Here is a 19192-nt window from a genome sequence, read left to right as displayed (position 1 = left end):
AATGGCCTGTTGGTTAGACGTGTAACCTAAGCGTCAGGCCGCTGTGACTTTATACGATGGTTTTGCCAATGGCTTTCGGATTCTGTACGTCGGCACAATTGAAGGTTCTAGTTCCAATTCTGTTTCAGTTAACAGGTTAGAGGCTATAGCATGTCTGAAGTTGGTAGAGGAGATTTCCTTGGGTAGGATGGCCGGTCCTTTTATGGAACCCCCTTTTCCTAAAATGATCATTTCTCCCCTGGCAGTTGTTCCAAAGAAGGAGTTCGGTAAGTAGCGGCTGATTCATAATCTTTTCTTTCCTGAGGGGTCATCTGTTAATGACTTCATTCCTCGCAAATTCTGCTCTGTCCGCTATTTATTCCTCCTCCGACTTGGCGGTTCGGCTAGTCCGTTGTTGAGGTTTGAATGCCTTAATGGCCAAAGTGGATATTAAATCCACCTTCTGGTCCATCCTGACAGTTTCCCTGTTAGGTTTTCAGTTCAGAAACCAATATTTCTTCGACAAGTGCAAGCCCATGGGTTGCCCTGTTTCCTGTGCGTATTTTCAGTTGTTTAGTTCCTTTGTGCATTGGGTTACTGTGCAATCCGCGGGCTTGCATGGAGTGGTGCATTATTTGGACGATTTTCTTTTCGTTGGTCCTGCAGACTCTGATGCTTGTTCACGCCTTATGGATACCTTTTTTGCTGTCGCTAATTGTTTTGGAATCCCTGTTGCCACGAATAAAACTGAAGGACCTTCTACCTGTTTGGTGTTCTTAGGTATCGAGTTAGATTCCATTGGCTAAAGTGCAGCAGCTGAGATCTCTCATTTGCGATACGCTTTGCGCTAAAAAAGTCACTCTGCATCAGATGCAGTCCCTTGTTGGTAGTTTAAAGTTTGCTTGTTGCGTGATTCCTATCAGACATATCTTTTTACGGCGTTTGTCTGCGGCAGTGCCCTGTGTTCGAATGCGGTGATGACGCTTCTGAATTACTCAGCGTATCTGCGAAGATCTTACGGTTTGGGATGCCTTTTTAGGCTATTTTAATGTAATTTCTGCATGGCAGTCTGACTCCATCACGAATCATGATCTGGAATTATTTTCTGATGCTGCGGGTGGCATCGGCTTTGAGATTTACTTTCAGGAAGCATGGTGTGCTGCTGCCTGGCCTGAAAGCTGGATTTCGGCAGGTGCAACAAAGAATATCACCTTTTTGGAGCTATTTCCCATTGTCGTCGCTCTGGTTGTTTGGGGTGACCGATTTCAAGATAAGGTGGTGGTATTCTGGTGTAATAACCTGGGCGTCATTCAAGTTATCAACAATCTGTCTGCCAAATGCATTCTAGTGGCTGATGTGTTGCATAAATTTGTACTGCATTGTTTGCTGTTGAATGCAATGGTTTCTGCACAACATGTTCCTGGGGTGGTTAAACTAGCTGACTCTCTTTCACATTTTAAGTGGGAACAGTTTTGAAGGCTGGCGCCGGACGCAGACTAGGAAGTTGCGATTGTCCCAGATTTCTATTGGAGTTACGGAGTCCCGAGGCTTGGAGTCTGTTGAGGTCATCGTTGGCAGCATCGACATGGACTTCCTATCTGAGCAGATGTGTCAAGGTTGTGCGATTCCTAACTACTCATGGTTGGTCCTGGAGTCCGGTTTCTGAGGAGTTGCTTTCAGATTATATCTTGTTTTCTAAAGAGGCGGGTTTATCGAAATAGTCTGTTGCCACTCACATTTCTGGATTGTCCTTTTTTAAGGCCCATGAATGGGGTAATCCTTCCCACAGTTTTTTTGATCAGACTATTGTTGACGGAGTGGTCACACTGTTTCCCTTTTCCACAGATGGCAGGCTCCCCATTACCCATGCCATATTATAAGGATGTGGGAGAGCATGCCTGATATTTGTTTTTCCCCATTCAAATCCTGTTTATTCTGTACTGCTTTTGAGTTAGCCTTTTTTGGCGCTTTCCGGGTGGGTGAATTGGTTGATCATTCGGGGTCATGCTATGATCATAGTGGTTTGAAGGCTGAAAATGTTTTCTGGAGAGTCACAGGCTGCGTTTGAAGATTCACCACTCTAAGATGGATCAGTCTGGGGGCAGTGCCTGGTTAGTGTTGTCTAGTGTTCCTGAACTTGCAACCTGTCCTGTAGCCAATGTGCGGGAGTATTTATCCGTGCGCCCCTCAGGTGGGATCCCCTTTTTTGTGCATGCTGATTGCTCTCCCCTTACTAGATATGTTTACCATGGTTTTGCATAAAGTCCTAACTGGCCTCGGGCTTGGGAGGGGGTCTGTATGGTACCCATTCTTTTCGTATTGGTGCTGCCACTTCCGCAGCTGACTCTGGCGAATCACACCACTGGATAAGCCACATTGGATTTGGAAGTCTGGGGCATTCGCCACTTATGTTAGATCAGATAAGCAGTGATTTGTGGTTTTGGTACGGTCTTGCTTGCTGCTGGGTCATTCGTATATCGTTTGGGCTTACAGATGGGCTGAAAAACGACCTTATGGCCCTCACCTCGGTTTGGCTCGGCATGGCGTGCAGGTGAAGTGGTTAGGCCTTTGTGGAATGAGATGGGACCAGCTACTTCCGCTGGTGCAGTCTTTATTGTCCAAATGGGATCCTCCAGATGTTCGATTCATCTTGGTGGTAATGTTGTCAGCTATTGGATGCGGCCCAGAGGGACCTGGCTTTTTTTTTTATCATCATGGCTACCCGACACAACGTTTATTTGGTCAGACATCATTCCAAGGCCTGCCAGTAGCGATATGAGAATTTGGGGGCGTAGTAGGGTCAAGTTAAATAGGCAGATTGGTGCCTGGCTCCTTGCACATGGCGGAGTGCACATTACCCATGCTTGAGCTTGGGATCTTTGCCCTGGTATTTATGGCAGAGATGGAGTTCACCTCTCTGGCATAGGTAATGATTTATTGCTCAATACGATACAGGAGGCATTGGAGTATGTTTTTCAGTTTGTTTAGGCCGCACCTTTATTATGGGGAGTGAGAGGCCATGTGGTCAGACCATCCGGTCCCCTCCCTTTGGCGGAATTACCAGAGCCATGATTCTTTGGGGCAGGGTTTAGAGCAAGGAACCCGCTAGGTGGCAGGCTTTCTTCGACTCTGGTTGTTTGAGTTGCATGTGGCTGGGTTCAGCCACATAGTTGGGACCTCTTGCTGGGCTGTGGTGGGGGTCTTGGTTAGCGGCAGGATGCCGCTGGATTGTACAGGTTTGGTGGCCTGAGAAGGGATCAGCTTGCTGGGGCGAGGCAGTTGATTCCTTGGGGTGGGTATTTATGTTCATTTGTTGGCTCTGGTGTTTAATAAAGCTGTGGCCTTCTTTGCCTTCCAATTACATTGTCTGAGTTTTTATTTGGTGAATGTGTAATTGACAGGAGCTGAGGGAGACGGGCTGGCTGCCCTTATTATTGCTGCTGCACAGTCATTAGTCTAAGGGCATGCTAATAAGAATAACAAAGTTTTATTTTCTGTTGGTGAAACTCTTTAGTGAATTGTAGGCTATTCTTTGAAGTATGTATTTTTTAAAAAAATCTTTATACTGCCTTTGATTAAAAATCAGCCTGAGTGCTATACAACATATTAAAAAGAATATTAACAATGGAATACAACAATAAAAACATCATATAAAACCAAACAATTCTGCCAACACCCAATCCCCTTATACAAGCTGCAGAACCTGCCACCTCATTGTTTGCTATTCACCCCTGGGAACAGCCACATCTTTGCTTTCTTTCTAAACAGAAAATAATTTCTCACGTCATAGAAAGATAGAAAAGCAACAGCAGAAAAAGACCATATGGCCATTTTAGTCTTCCCATCCACTCAACTAATGGACAAATTACTTACCTGATAATTTCATTTTCCTTAGTGTAGACAGATGGACTCAGGACCAATGGGTATTGTGCTTTTCTGCTAGCAGATGGGAGACAGAGTCAGATTTTAAAGCCGACATCACTCTAGATATACACCTGCAGTAACCTCAGCTCTTCCATATTCTCTTTGAAAAGCCATTGTGGCTTAAATAACTTGATTAAACTTGAGTAAAACTTGAACTGGTTCAACTAATTTTCAAACTGGAGACCGCCAGTGCACGCAACCAATTAATGCTGACACCGGACAAACTGTGGGTGCCTTGAACTAGGGGTAGGCCACGGCTTACCCATATTTGCTTAGTCTTCAGGTTTGCTATCAGAGGTTCTCCTTTTCCGGGGCAGCCATGGGCGGGTTGCTGAGTCCATCTGTCTACACTAAGGAAAACGAAATAATTAGGTAAGTAATTTCTCCATTTCCTAGTGTGTAGCCAGATTGGTCCTGAGCCAATGGGATGTACAAAAGCTACTCTATGACACGGCGAGAGGCTGCCCGTGGCCCACTTACTACTGCCCTTGTGAAGGCTGCATCTTCTCAGGCCTGAACATCCAGGCAGTAGAACGTGGAGAAGGTGTGCATGGAGGATCACGTTGCCGCCCGACAGATCTCGGCAGGCGACAGCAGCTTGGTTTCTGCTCAAGAGACTACCTGAGCCCTCATAGAATGAGCCTTAACATGCAGAGATAAGGGCTTTCCTGCCTCTATGTAGGCTGCCTTGATTACTTCTTTGATCCAGCAGGCTATGGTCACTCGCGAGGTCGCTTCTCCTTGTTTCTTCCCACCTTGAAGAACGAACAAGCAATCCGTTTTGCGCACCGGTTCCGATCTTTCCAGGTATCGCACCAGGAGTCTGCCGACATTTAGATGGCGAAGAAGGCATGAGTCTTCAGAGTCCTCATGTTCATCTGGAGAAGGTAGCGAGATGGTTTGGTTCAAGTGAAACTCGGAAACCACTTTCGGTAGGAAGGAGGGGACAGTGCGCAGTTGTATGGTTCCAGGAGTGAACCTAAGAAATGGTTCCCAACAGGATAGTACGTGTAGTTCGGAGATGTGACGAGCTGAACATATTGCCACCAGGAATGCAGTCTTCAGCGTTAAGAGACATAGTGACAGACCACGTGTTGGTTTGAAGGAAGCCCCAGCTAGGAAGTCTAATACTAGATTGAGATTCCATAGAGGCACCAGCCACTTTAGGGGTGGTCGGAGTTAACCCCTTTCAGGAAGCGGGACAAGTCCGGATGGGTTGATAGCCGGATACCATCCACTTCTGCTCTGAAGCAGGCCAGTGCGGCTACTTGGACCTTGAGGGAGTTGAGTGACAACTCCTTCTTCATAGAACTCCAGAATCATGGGAATCGTGGCTGTCCACGGGAGAATCCCGCGGTCCTCACACCAGGCTTCGAATACTCTCCATATCTGTATGTATGACAGGGATGTGAAGAACTTGCGCGCTCGGAGTAGGGTGTCAATCACGGCCTTTGAGTAACTGCGCTTCTTCAGGCAAGTCCTCTCAAGGGCCAGACCGTAAGAGATTCAAGCAGATCTTTGTTGAGAATCAGGCCCTGCCGGAGAAGGTCCCTGTATGGAGGTAGGTACAGAGGGTTCCCCGCAAGGAGTCTTTGCATGTCTGTGTACCATGGTCATCTTGGCCAATCCGAGGCCACTAGTAGAACTGGTCCCCTGGGATGTTCTATCTTGCGGATGACCCTGCCCAGTATTGGCCATGGGGGGGAAGGCGTACAATAAGTCTTCCTCTGGCCAAGTCTGGACGAGAGCGTCGATTCCTTGGGATTGTGGCTCTCGTCTGCAGCTGAAGAACCTGGGGACTTGGGCACTGAGACGGGTGGCCAGTAGATCCATGGCTGGGAGGCCCCAGCGATTTACAGTCAGTTGAAAGGCTGTGGTAGACAGCATCCATTCCCCAGGGTCCAGGCTCTCTCTGCTGAGGAAGTCTGCTGAGACGTTGCCTTTTCCTGTGATGTGGGATGCCGAGATCCCTTGTAGGTTTATCTCCACCCATGCCATGAGAGGGTCTCTCTCCAGAGACACCTGCTGGCTCTTGGTTCCTCTCTGGCAGTTGATGTAAGCAACCATTGTTGCTTTGTCAGACATTACTCGAATTGCTTTGCCTCTGAGTCCGTGGCTGAATCGCAGGCACGCTAGTCCGTGGTGAGCAAGATCCAGTTCAGTGGGGATAGGCTTACTCCTCTGCTTAGGTGGTCTTTCTATAGCCACCACTGGAGCGGAGAACGTACCTCTGCTGGTAGTTGTAGGCGAATTGAGTAGTCCTGGGACAGTGGGTTCCATCGTGACAGTAATGAGCTCTGGAGCGGTCGCATATGGGCCCTTGCCCACGGGATGACTTCTAGGGTTGATGCCATGAGGCCAAGGACTTTAAGATAGTCCCATACCTTGGGGCGTGCACTGGTCATCAACCGTTGTAATTGTTCCATCAGTTTCCTTCTCCTCGGAGGAGGGAGGAAGACTTTGTTCTGTTTGGTGTCGAAACGGGCTCCCAGGTACTCTAGCGATTGAGAGGGCTGCAGACTAATCTTGTCCATGCTCACGACCCAAGTTCCTGCAGTAGGATCTTGACTCTGCTGGTCACCTGCCAGCTCTCTTCTGAAGACTTTGCCCTGATTAGCCAATCATCCAGGTAAGGGTGTACCAAGATCCCTTCCTTCCTCAGTGTTGCCGCCACGACCACCATGATTTTGGTGAAAGTTCTGGGGGCCGTTGCTAGGCCGAAGGGTAGCGCTCGGAACTGGTAATGGTGACCTAGTAATCGCAAAGCGCAAGAATCGCTGGTGATCCTGATGGACTGGGATGTGAAGGTAGGCTTCAGAAATGTCCAGGGAGGTTAGAAACTCTCCCGGTTGTACTGCCATTATTACGGAGCGAAGAGTTTCCATGCGGAAGTGTAGAACCCGCAAATGGCGGTTGATGTTCTTGAGATCCAAGATAGGCTGGAATGATCCTTCCTTTTTGGGAAGGATAAAATAAATGGAACAGCACCCCATATTTTGTTGGGGCATGGGAACCGGAGTTATTGCCTTCAGACTGAGTAGTCTTGTTAGAGTGGTTTCTACTGTCAGTCACAGAGTAGGAGTGGCAGGGTGACATCATAAATTTGTCTCGAGGGATGCTGCGGAACTCCAGAGAGTAACCTTCTCAACTAATGTTTAGAACCATTTGTCCGATGTTATCTCGACCCATCTTTGGTAGAAGAGGGCAAGTCGACCCCCTATATCTTCTTCCTGTGGATGGGTCAGCCCATTCTCATCGTGGAGCACGGCTGGAGCCTGCTCCCCTTTTGGTCTGTCTGTCGCGAAGGGGCTGGGACATTCTGGGGGGACGAGGTGCCTGGAATTGAGAGTTCCTGTAGGGTCTAAAGCACTGTGATTCTCTGCTCTTGGTTCTTCTGGGGCAGGGACACAGATCTTTTACTCCTATCTTATGGTAGCAGAGGCATTGGGGATTCGCCCCATTTGCTGGCTAACTTCTCCATTTCGCTTCTGAGAAGGGAGATCCTTTAAAAGGCATTCTTGTGAGATTCGCTTTAGATGTCGTGTCCACAGACCAATTCCATAGCCATAGTTGTCGTCTGGCTGCCAATACCGAGGCAACACCCCTGGCTGAGGTGCACCAGGTCTGAGCTTGCGTCCATGAGGAAGGCTGCTGCAGGTTCCATCGTCTCACCGGTATAGGTTCCGGATTTATTGCCTCTCTTGAGAGGCGCAAGCCACCAGTGCACAGCAGGAAGCAATCTGCAGTGTCATTGCTGTTGCGTCGAAGGCCTGCTTAAGGATGGATTCCAATAGTCTGTCCTGAGTGTCCTTCAATGCAGCCCCTCCCTCAATGGGAATAATTGTTCGCTTTGAGATGGCACAGACCATAGCGTCTACTTTCGGGAAACGCAGGTGTTCCTTGTTCACTGGTTCTAGGGGGTATAGGGCTTCCAAGGCCCAACCCCCTTTGAAGCTGGCCTCCGGGGCATCCGATTCCAGGTCAATTAGTTCCTGGATGGCTTCCATCATTAGCAAGTAGCATGAGGCCTTATGAAGGGACACCAAGATGGGGTTCTTCTTTGGTTCCGCCATAGGGCCCATGCCAGGAATACCCAGCGTCTTCAGAGTCTGGGAAACAAGGGCTGGTAATTCGTCCTTGTGGAAGAAGCAAAGCATGATTCGGTATGGTTCCATTCCTGGAGGGATTTCTCCTTCTTCCAGGGAGTCAATCATCTGAGGTGCTTGGGTCCCTGTTAGGGAAATTCTTGGTTAGGCGAGGCATATCTCGAGGCATCCGAGCCGGGCCGGGAGGATCTTGTGCTTCTGGCAGGGGTTAAGCCTGGGGCGCAGCTGGGGCTGATTGCGCCTGAACGAAGGCTTGCAGCCCTTGGAAAAATTCCAACCAGGAGAAGGTCCCTGGGTCCATGTTAATCCCAGGGGGAGTCAGACTAGGGGCCCCAGAGATGCCCTCCTGTGGGGAAGCCATTTCAGAAATGCAAAGGTCCAGGGAGTTATAGTCAGTAGTTCCGGAACCATCTCCCGACAGTAAGGGGTCAGGCTTTGGTTCCCCCTGGGCTTCTATGCAATGTTGACACAGGCAGGACTCCAATTCAGGCGGCGCGGCTCTTATGTGGCAGGCTGTGCACAGAGAGTGCCTTCTGCCTTCTTGGGCGTGGTGCCAGTCTCTGTGTGTTTGCACGCGTGCAGTTGTAAATGCAGCTGTGCGTGTAGTTATGTACATGGATGCACTCACTTGTGTGTGCCGCTGTGCGCCTAGCTATGCGCGCGTCTATATTGGATGCGTGCAAGTTAGGCGCCTCAGCCGCTTGAGCCTGCCCCATGCCTACCAACGGTCGAGAAGGGAAGATGGCAACACCCCCCTCCCCTGGAGGGTCTCCACATGTGTGAACCCTTGCACCGGATTGAGGCCTAGCCCAAATAAGGCTGCTCAACCAGATTGGTGCTCCCTTCTAATCTTGCCGGGGACGGATTCGGTTCAGCAATCCGAGCTCTGGAGACCAGAGACCTGAATTTAAAGATTTTTTTCTTACCTGGTCTCGGCACTTACCGATCGTGTGCCGGACGGTCTCCAGCTGCGGGGGGAGAGGGAATTACCTTCACTGCTGTGCTCGTTTCTGCACCCGCTGCCTTTCAGCCAGACAGGTGGCTAAGTCCATGCCAGGAACCGGCTGCCGGACCAAGGCACACCTCTGAAGGATATCAGAGATCACCTCAGAAATTCTCAACTGGGGGAGGGACCTTTAGGTATCACCGCAGGAGAGCGGGGCTCGATCTTCCTTAAGGTAAATTTTGTTTCTTCTTTGCTGTAATTCTTAGCACTATTCTAGTATGTGGGATAGTGTCCGCATCTGCTAGGAGACGGAGAGATACTGAAGAGCTGAAGTTACTACAGGGGTATATCTAGAGTGACGTCAGCTTTGAAATCTGACTGTCTCCCATCTGCTAGTAGAAGAGCACAATACCATAGGTCCCGAGTCCATCTGGCTACACGCTAGGAAATTTAGCTTTATAATTCCCATCACTCCCTCAGAAATCCTCTGTATTTATCCCGTATTTTCATTTATTTATTTATTAACTTTTTATTTACCGACATTTGTGAAACACATCATGCCGGTTTACAAAGAACTCAGGCGGGAAATACAATAAAACAATATAACAATATAACATTAATAACAGAAACAAAATTCAGAATACAAAATGAACCAAAGGAGCAATAACAAAAAGGGGGGAGGAAGGGGGAAAGGCATAGCTAGATGAAGTATAAAACAAATATAAAATAGAAAAGAGGGAGACTATGTACAGTTGAAGTATGTACAGGTACTATTAACTTAAGTAGTCCTACGGAAGTGTTGGAAAACCGGCCGTATCAATTCATGCATTCAGATACCATTTTTGTCTCCACCACCTCTATTGTGAGGCTGTTTCACACATGCACCACCCTCTCTGTAAAGAAATATTTCCTAAGATTACTCCTGAATCTACAAACCTTTCAACCTCATCTCATGATCCCTTGTTCTAGAGCCTCCTTTCAATTAAAAGAGGTTCACCTCCTGTGCATGGAAACCTTTGAGATATTTGAATGACTATCATATCTCCCCCATCTCACTGTTCCTCTAGGGTTTACATGTTTAGATCTTTATCTATCCCCATATGATTTAGAACAAAGACCACCGACCATTTTAGTAGCCACCCTCTAGACCGACTCCCATCTTGTTTATATCCTTTTGAAGGTGCGGCCTCCAGAATTATACACAGTATTCCAAGTGAGGTCTCACTAGTTTATTCCAGAGTACAGAAGCCAGCACTGAAAAACACCTTCGCCCTAACATGTACACTACATACCAGATTATAAATCGGGACCTTGAGTAACTCCCCCTGCCTCGAGTATACCACTCCAATTCATTGAACAAATATGAGTGCCCCCCACCACAAACCATGGCCTATTTGAAAGGCTGCAGATAGATCATGTCGGCCCCTTTCCATTAACCACTAGGAAGATTAGATTTTTACTTGTTGAGATTTATGGATGGGAGCTTTACTTGGTACACATAACCCCCTCTTTGAGAACCTCCTAGAATGCAGGGGCACATGGTTGTTCCTGGGGCCACTCATTTCTCCTCCTCACTCCAACACAGTCTACTTCTCCTATCTTTATTTCATTTGACCTTTGCCAACAGCTTACTTTTTAATGGAGTGCAGCAGCAGAACCCTCCCAGAGTTGGAATTCTGTTTTTCCAGGTTGGCTGATGGTATTAGTATGCCTTGAAGGATTGTGCTCACTAGAAATATACTTCAATGAACTGGCCTCCTTTGTCCAAGCATTCTCACCAGGCAAACGACCCCCCCCCCCCCCCCAACTAATCCTCATCACCCCAACCCTCGGCATGGATTAGCTGGGGAGGTGCTGCATACACGGGAGCGGCAGCATTTCTCCTGCCCCGGCATCTGCCCTCCCACCTCCCTCCCCACTCACCATTTTGCTGCCTCTACCCCCTCCCGACACATCATCCATCCTGTGTCTTAACACCGCCCCCCCCCCCCCCCTGTCTGTTCCAGCCCTGCGAGGGTGTTCAAAACTCACAGGCCAACACTTCTCGCAAGCTCAGCACACAGGAAAAGCCGGCCTGCAAGTTTTGCACAATGCTCATGGGGATGGCAGAGACAGAGAGGAACAGCAGCAGTGGTAGCACATGCTCCTTCCGGGGATGGGGTGCCGTGTGCAAGGCCACTAAGGAAATCCTGCTCAACCGCGCATGGGCACACCACAGCGAACAGGGTGGGTGATGACCCAGGACCGCTGGCACAATGGGCAACTGCCCTGCTTGCCCTACCTAAAACTGGCACATCCCGTGGGAAGCAGATAACTGCTTCCACGTGACTGGACACTGCTTGAAAATATCCTTAAAGGGAAGCTGTAAGGGGGAAAAAAATGTCAGTGTATTTTACACACAAGGAACAGACTTGAAGAAACTGCACACAGTGTCCATTTGTTTAAACTGCAGTAAATTAATTTTTAAAACAACCCTATCCTGATCTGGCTGCATACATTTCTATTAAAAGTTTAGAAGAAGCATTTAAACCTAAGGGCCCAAGAAAGATCATTTCCTTTCCCTTCTGGGAAAGAGAAGGGAGCCCTGGAGGGTGAGAAATGGCACCTACGTTCCAAGCTGTGCCCCCTGCTTTAGGGGTTACAGGACTGAGTGGTGAAGCTGATACAGATTATTGATGGAATAAAAACACTGGCACAGGACTTTTTTTTTGGTATCAGAATGTGTTCCGTTAAAAGTGGTGAAGGTGTCGGGGGCAGTGTTCCAAATTTTCACCGTTCACATTCTTTTTAAATTGCCTTTATTGTACAGTATTGATTACCTAGCTTTAAGCTGCATGTAGCCTACATTTCCCAGTTGCGCTGGGGAAACTCCAGGGCTTTCTGTCTCAGCTTCCCCATTCTCCTGGCAATGCGGTGCTCCAGGCCTCTGCTCAGAAGCAGTGCACAGCATTCATTCCTCCGACCAGCAGCTATGGCAGCATGAACCATAAGGGTGGAAAGACAATGTGATGTCCCCACAGGCCCCCATCCTCCTTGTAGCACTTATTTCCAGTTTAAGGAGGAAGGGGAGAAAGGTGGATGGATACAAATAGCTGAAAAGCCCTTTGCCCTGGGAGCTCTGAATTGAAGGATCATGGTTAGACAGTTGGGACAAGTTCCAAGAGAACTGCAAGCTACTAAGCAGCAACACCCATAAATCCCAAACAAAATTAATACATTTTCCAAGCACAGGGAAAAGATTCCCTTTTCCCTCTAATCTTTAAGGGGGAAAAGAAAAGATAGGAGGCAAAGGAGGGGGACTTGAGATGGAAGCAACATTTGCTGATATTCTTCCCCGTTTTCAGGACGGTCTGGGGGGGGGGGGGCGTGGGGAAATCCAGCTAGGGAGACCCTGCGCAGGACACACCACACCAGACCTTACCCTCTGCCGCTGTCAGAAGCAAGCTCTTGGGCCAGGTTGCCTGGAGGCAGACAGTGCTCTACAACTGTCTGACTCAGCCTTGGATGCACCGGGGGAGATGGGTGGCACAGAATACAGATCCCAGCCACACAGAGACAGACCAGTTTATGCAGTGTCTGAATGACCTCATCAGGACAGTTTCCTGGGGAACCCTCCTTCAGAGCAGAAACCCCCTGGGAAACAGCACACACACACACACACAAACATGGCTTAGAATGTGCTAATTACTCCTCCTCTGCACTTATCCCTGGAGCATGCAGAATAGGGCTACTCTGGGACTGAATTTTTTCCCTGAGCTGAATCTCAACCCTGTGTAAGACAAATCATCTTACCTTTATCAGAGTCACACCCTGGCCCTGAACTGCCTCAGCAGCTTTCTGTGAGCAAAAGGCCACTGTCTGCACCTTTTCAAGGACTGTGCATGTCCTCTGGCTGCCAAAGCAAGATGCCCTCAACTTGTGCTCCACTGTACGAAGCAACAGCAACCCCCCCAATCCATGGGACTAAACCATGTAGACTGAGTCACAATACAAACAACAATAACTAAAGGCATATAAGTATTTTCCCCTTGTACAAGGTCTGGACAGTTTCTCCACAGCACCAGAAGCAAAATCATCTCACAGCTCATTCTTCCCATGGGAGGAACTGTGGGAAAGTTAGTTTACGAGACTGACTGCTCCTGGAAGCCCCCTTTCCTTACAACAGGAAAAGTGGATCCTGTACATAAGCGATGGCCTTGAAGTGTACCTTTCCTCCATTTCTTATAATGCACTCTGTGTACAAAGTGCTGTGCTACATAGTACAACATGGTTATGAAGTCCCTACCCCTAAAGAGCTTACATTTTCACAGCATTCTCTGTGCTAGCCAACGGGTGGTGGCTGTAAGATTCAAACACTGTGCTGGAGGACAAAGGATGACCAACTACAGTCTGCAACGCACAGAACGGTTTTCAGAGTAACTAAACTAATGGTCTGATCATTAGATCAAACTGATGCAAATACAGCCGATGAATAATCCTTCTGGAGATCCTGAAAACCAGACCCGTTTACGGCTCTCAGAGACTGGGATGTGGAGTAGACGATAAGATATAAAGAGATATGAGAGCAACAAATGCTGTGGACCCAAAACATGGATCAAAAAGTCACGCAAGTCAGAGACTTCAGTTTAACAAAAGTTCAAGCACCCTCTGCTTTGTAAGAGGATGTCGTTCCTTCACTCAGTTCAATGATAGCCATGGTTCCGTACGGTCCATCTTTGAGGGGCAACTGGCAGGAGTCAGACTCTTTCCCTTCAGACACCATGGACCCTGGTCAAATCTTCAAGCACCCCTCTCTGTCTCTCTGGCTGCTATTGTACGTCACAGCAAGGCAGGCACCAAGAAAAACAACAGCAACGGCTACATCACATGCGTTCCCAGCAGCAGTTTTTAGTTATGAAACCACAAGTGTTTCAATTCCACAAAAAAGAAAAAAAAACAAAACCCCTAAGGTTGTCAAAGTTTACTTTTGCTGCCTGAAGCTCCTATCGCACAATTGATGCTGGCAGGATCAGTTGATGTGCTGCCGATTTCGCTATCCTTGGGTGCGAAGCAGTTTTTCTCCTTGTGTGCCGACCACTGGTAGGTGCTAAATGCACCCCACAGACTGACTGTGGCATTGGTGCCCACTGCTGCCACTCTGTGCTGCTGTTGAGGAGACTGTGCCATACTTAATTATTTGTCCACCAGGAAAGGAGTCCTAGTCCAGGCTCACTGATTGACCCCTGTAGGAGGGAAAGCAAATGCATTACAAACAGACTGCATTAAATAAAGAACATGTCTCATCTGGAACCATATGTTGCCTTTTGAAGAGTTGTGATGTTGCTTTGTGTTTTTTCTTTTGCTTTTTGAGGCTATGTATTCCTGCTGATGGTTCAATAAAAATTAAATAAAAAAAAATAAAAAATAAATAGACACATTGCATTAAAAAACAAAAGCTCCAAAATTACAAGCAGAGATGGAAAATAATTCTCTGTACCCTAGGATTTCCCCAAATGCTTGATTCAAGCCCCCATCCACCAAAATCAACAGAGCAGTGAACTGCAGACAGGGTCACCACTTGTTTTAATGTCTGCTCACTAATCTCAGGGGCCCTAAGGCACACTTTCTCCCTCATTACATTCTAGGCCTCCGATTTCAAGGTGGAAATTTAGCTAAGAGGAGGCTGCAGCGCATGGGCCTGTGATCCAAGATAAATGTAGAAGTGTGCACAGGATTCATAGCAGCAGATGAAAACAAGTTCCACATTTCAACAAACAGATCCTGTCCTTTTCACCACCTTTTACCTCCCTAACAGAAAGTGGACCTCTTAACTGTAAAACATGTTCAAAACTGTTCTTGGTTCTGGATCTTAGCATGCAACAAAACTGTATATGAAACAAATATGCATTTAGAACTTTTAAATTGGATTTTCCTGAACATACCCAGATCAGTCCAGAGAAGTGGGTTGTGTATCCCTACCAGCAGGTGGAGTCAGAGAGCAAAACTTTGGGCACTGCCATATATACAAGAGTGCCACATGCAGTCCCTCAGTATTTCTCTGACTCCAGCAGGTGGTAGAGATGCACTCCTGCAGTCTGACTAGTTTTATTTAATTTTTTAGTTACTTTTAGTTAGTTTTTTTTTCAGGGATTTCTTTTTCCTCTGACTTAGGTGCGCTTCCTGAGGTGTTAGGCACCTTAGAGGGCCATCCTTCACTGGAAGCCGGGCGTCCGAGGGGGTTGGACACCCCTGTCTGCGTTTCGCCCGCGAGTACTTGGTGGTGGAAGGCCAGGGGCTCCTGGTTATTCCACACCAAGGCTGCTATAGCTGCTCCCTTTCCTTCTGCCTTTTTTGTGCGTCATAAAGTTTAAAAAAAAAATAAAAAAATAGAGGAGCTGAGCCGGCTGACATCTTTCCTCTGTGGTAAGGAGTCGGGGCGGCGAGAATCTGTCGATAGCAGCCGTTTCAGGAGCTATGGGTTGTTTCTAGAGGAAGAGGGTGAGTTGGGCTTTCAGCCCGTGTGTTTTTAGTGCATTTCGCCGCTTTTCAGCACTACTGTGACTGGGGACTGTTTGTTTTCTTTTGGCCTCCTGTGCAGATGGAGTGCGCGTTTTTTGCCAGCAGCTGCTTTTCTCCCCTCAGTCAGACCTTGTGGCTGCGTGGCCGAGTTAATGGGCCCTCATACAAAATTGCTCGCCTGCCGTGCTTGTGGTGCGTGCGGGCAGGCGCTGGACTTGGCTGCCCTTTGCGTGGCTTGCTCCTCCGGCATGGAGGGCTCGTCGAGGCCGACCGAACCCCCCGTAGGGGTGGGTGGGAGTGCTTTGCACTGCGGGTCACTTGAGGATTCCCCGCCCGTTTTGGCCCCCGTGGGGGAAGATTTGGCAGGCGATGTCACCCCACACGATTCTCCTGAGGGAGAAAGGGACCCAGAGAAGTTTTCCCCGGAATTCATTTCACTTATGCACCAAGCCTTCCTGGCTAGGAGGCAGGCGGTGCCTAAAAGGCTCGGACATATGGGGGCCCTGTCGGTGCCTCCAGCGAAGAAGGCACGCGGCTCGGATCAGCAGCAGCGTCCGGGGGATCTCTCTCACCAGATAGGGGATTCCTCCCGAATGCCACAGGACACGGGATCGGGTGCAGATGCTGCGGCAGTCTCTGGGACGACTCCGGGGGTAGACCCGGATCTGACGCCAGATCTAGGGGACGTGGATCCTGATGGCGACGACCTCCCTCCAGCGGAGGGGGATGATCCCAGCGTCGTCCGCCTTTTCAAGGGTGAAGAGCTGCGTCCCCTCATTCCACAGGTCTTGGACGTCCTGGGTCTTAAAGTTTCTCAGGAGGAATCAGACAATGAGGGAGTTAATAGAGTCCTCTATGGCATCAGAGGTCTGACAACTTCCTTTCCGCTACCTAAAAAGGTCCGCAAGCTAGTCTCCTGGGAATGGGATACTCTGGATGCGGGACTTAAGGTGGGCAGGGCTATGACAAAGCTTTACCCCATGTCCTCGGATGTTTTGGAGCTTCTGAAGATTCCAAAGGTGGGTGCGGCGTTTTCTGCAGTCACTAAAAAGACCACTATTCCAGTAGCTGGGGCCGCAGCACTGAAAGACATGCAAGACGGCAAGCTTGAGATCCAGCTAAAGCGAGTTTTTGAAGTAGCCGCCTTAAGTCCTCGAGCGGCAGTTTGTGCTAGCCTTATGTAGAGGGCTTGTGTGTTGGGTTCAGGATTCCACCTCCTCCTCTGGTTCTGGCGGCAGCGGGGTGCTTCAGGCCGCTTGTTTAGAGCGGGCATCGCTTATGTGGCTGATGCGCTGTATGACCTCGTGCGTACGTCAGCTCGGAGTATGTCATCAGTGGTGGCGGCGCGTCACCTTCTATGGCTGTGGAATTGGGCAGCGGATTTGTCCTCAAAGTCTCAGCTTTGTAACCTCCCCTTTAAAGGCAAGCTCCTTTATGGGGACAACCTTGATAAGCTGGTAAAGCTCTTGGAGAGTCCAAGGGCAATAAGTTGCCGAAAGATAGGAGATCTTCAAAGAAGGTTTTTCCACCTCAGGCTCATTTTTGTGACTCTTGCCGGTATCGAACCACCAGGTATTCCGCGCCCTCTGGCCCCAAGCAAACCCCGGGATGCCAACAGTTCTTTTGCCGTGGTCGCCGCTCTGGTAGAGACTCTGGAAACCTCAGTGCCGGGAACAGTAAACCCTCCCAATGAATCCACAGGCACCCATTCCGTCGTCTAAGCTGTCCGAGGCAGATTATCCAACTTTTACACAGAATGGGCAAGGATCACTTCGGATCGCTGGGTCCTGGCAGTGATCAAAGACAGCTACGCTCTAGAGTTCTCACGACCGGTTCGGGAGGTGTTTGTGGAGTCCTGCATGGCACCACACAGCAAGCGCGAGGCGGTGCAGACGACCCTGCAGCGCCTAGTCAAGCTCAGGGCTATTGTCCCTGTTCCAGTGGCTCAGCAGGACCGTGGCCAGTACTCTGTTTACTTTGTGGTCCCCAAAAAGGAGGGCACTTTTTGGCCCATTCTCGATCTGCAGAAGGTAACCCGTTGTCTTCGGATCCCTCGTTTTTGAATGGAGACCCTGAGGACGGTAATGGTTGCGGTTCGAAAGGAGAGTTTCTGGCATCCCTGGACCTCACAGAGGCATATCTACACATCCCAATCAGGTTGAGCCATCAGAGGTTTCTGTGCTTCAAGGTCTTGGGACAGCACTACCAGTTTCGGGCCCTTCCATTTGGCCTCACCACAGCTCCTTGAACTTTCACCAAGGTGATGGTGGTGGTAGCTGCCTTCCTTCGCAAGGAGGGGATTTAGTCCATCCTTACCTGGACGACTGGTTGATTTGCGCAAAGTCTCGGGAGGACTGCGAGAGGTCTGTTTGAATGGTGATGTTCACCTTGCAGGCGCTTGGGTGGGTTGTCAATGTACAGAAGAGTCACTTGGAACCCACCCAAGATCTGGCTTACTTGGGAGCTCAGTTCGATACTTTGAGCGGCAAGGTATTTCTGGCAGCGGACTGAGTACCAAAGTTGCAAGGCCAGATCCAAGCCCTTCTTTGGAGGAAGAATCCCACCATCTGGCATCATCTACAAGTTCTGGGGGTCCATGGCTTCCACCTTGGACTTGGTACCATGGGTGTTCGCTTACTTACAACCGTTACAGCATGCGCTTTTGTCATGATAGGAGTCCGGTGTCAGAACAGTTCCACTTGCCGATGCCTCTTCTTCCAATATCCAGAGCCAGTCTGTCATGGTGGATATCGCGCGACAATCGGGGTGGGGGGGGGGGGTGGACTTGGACCCTCCAGATTGGGTAATAATATCCACCTATGCCAGCCTATCCGGTTGGGGCAAGGTGTGTGCAGACAGATTAGCCCAAGAGCTATGGTCGCCAACAGAAGGATCTTGGTCCATCAATCACTGAGACAAGAGCTGTTCGACTTGCCCTAACAAGCATTCCGACCCTGGGTTCAGGACAAAATGGTTCACGTGTTCTCAGACAATGCAACAACGGTGGCTTACATCAACCGTCAAGGCAGGACAAGAAGTCCCACGGTGGCTCTTGAGGCACAACTCCTGTTTGCCTGGGCGGAGCATCATCTCAGGGGAATTGCCGCTTCTTATGTCACCGGAGTGGAGAACGTTCAGGCGGACTTCCTCAGCAGACAGCAACTCGATCTAGGAGAGTGGGAACTGTCTTCCAAAGCGTGGAACCTAATTTGTGCCAGATGGGGCGTGCCACAACTAGATCTGATGGCAACTCTGGCGAATGCAAAGACAGACTGATTCTTCAGCCGTCGGCGGGAGCGGGGCTTGGTGGGTCTTGATGCTCTGGTGTGTCCATGGCCCACGGGAATTCTTTATGTCTTCCCGCCGTGGCCCCTCATCGGGCGGCTTCTCCGTCGTATAGAACTCCATCCGGGCAGAGTGGTACTGGTAGCACCGGAGTGGCCACGTCGCCCATGGTTCGCGGATCTAGTTCGCATGGCTCTAGAAGGTCCATTGCAGCTGGCTCATCTGCCGCATCTTCTTCAGCAGGGACCCACATTTTCGGATCGAGAGAATCACTTCTCTCTCGCGGCTTGGCTTTTGAGAGGTGACGTTGACCTGCTCAGAATAACCCTTCAAGTGTAATTTCCACCCTACTTTAGGCACGACGCCCGGCCACTTCTATGGCCTATATTAGAGTCTGGAAGCTTTTTGACTCATGGTGTCACAAGCGGGCCTGTGACACCAGGGGCTCACTAAG

The 19192-nt window shown here is 49.2% G+C and overlaps 1 protein-coding gene across 8 annotated transcripts in view; it reads right to left on the bottom strand.

Moving 5' to 3' along the window:
* POLR3H (RNA polymerase III subunit H) overlaps positions 1–19192 on the bottom strand; it is a 155291-nt gene that overhangs the window by 28408 nt on the left and 107691 nt on the right. For 6 of the 8 annotated variants that reach the window (XM_029590252.1, XM_029590254.1, XM_029590255.1 and 3 more), the window contains exon 7: positions 10170–14177. The exons of the other annotated variants lie outside the window; for them this stretch is intronic. In XM_029590252.1, the coding sequence (XP_029446112.1) occupies positions 14124–14177 (54 nt within the window). In that variant the 3' untranslated portion in view covers positions 10170–14123. Of the gene's footprint in view, positions 1–10169; positions 14178–19192 lie in introns of those variants that run through there. 8 annotated transcript variants of the gene reach the window in all.

The sequence above is a fragment of the Rhinatrema bivittatum genome, chromosome 2 (genome assembly GCF_901001135.1).
Source record: "Rhinatrema bivittatum chromosome 2, aRhiBiv1.1, whole genome shotgun sequence".
Taxonomy (NCBI): Eukaryota; Metazoa; Chordata; class Amphibia; order Gymnophiona; family Rhinatrematidae; genus Rhinatrema; species Rhinatrema bivittatum.
This window is presented reverse-complemented; position numbering and strand designations above follow the sequence as displayed.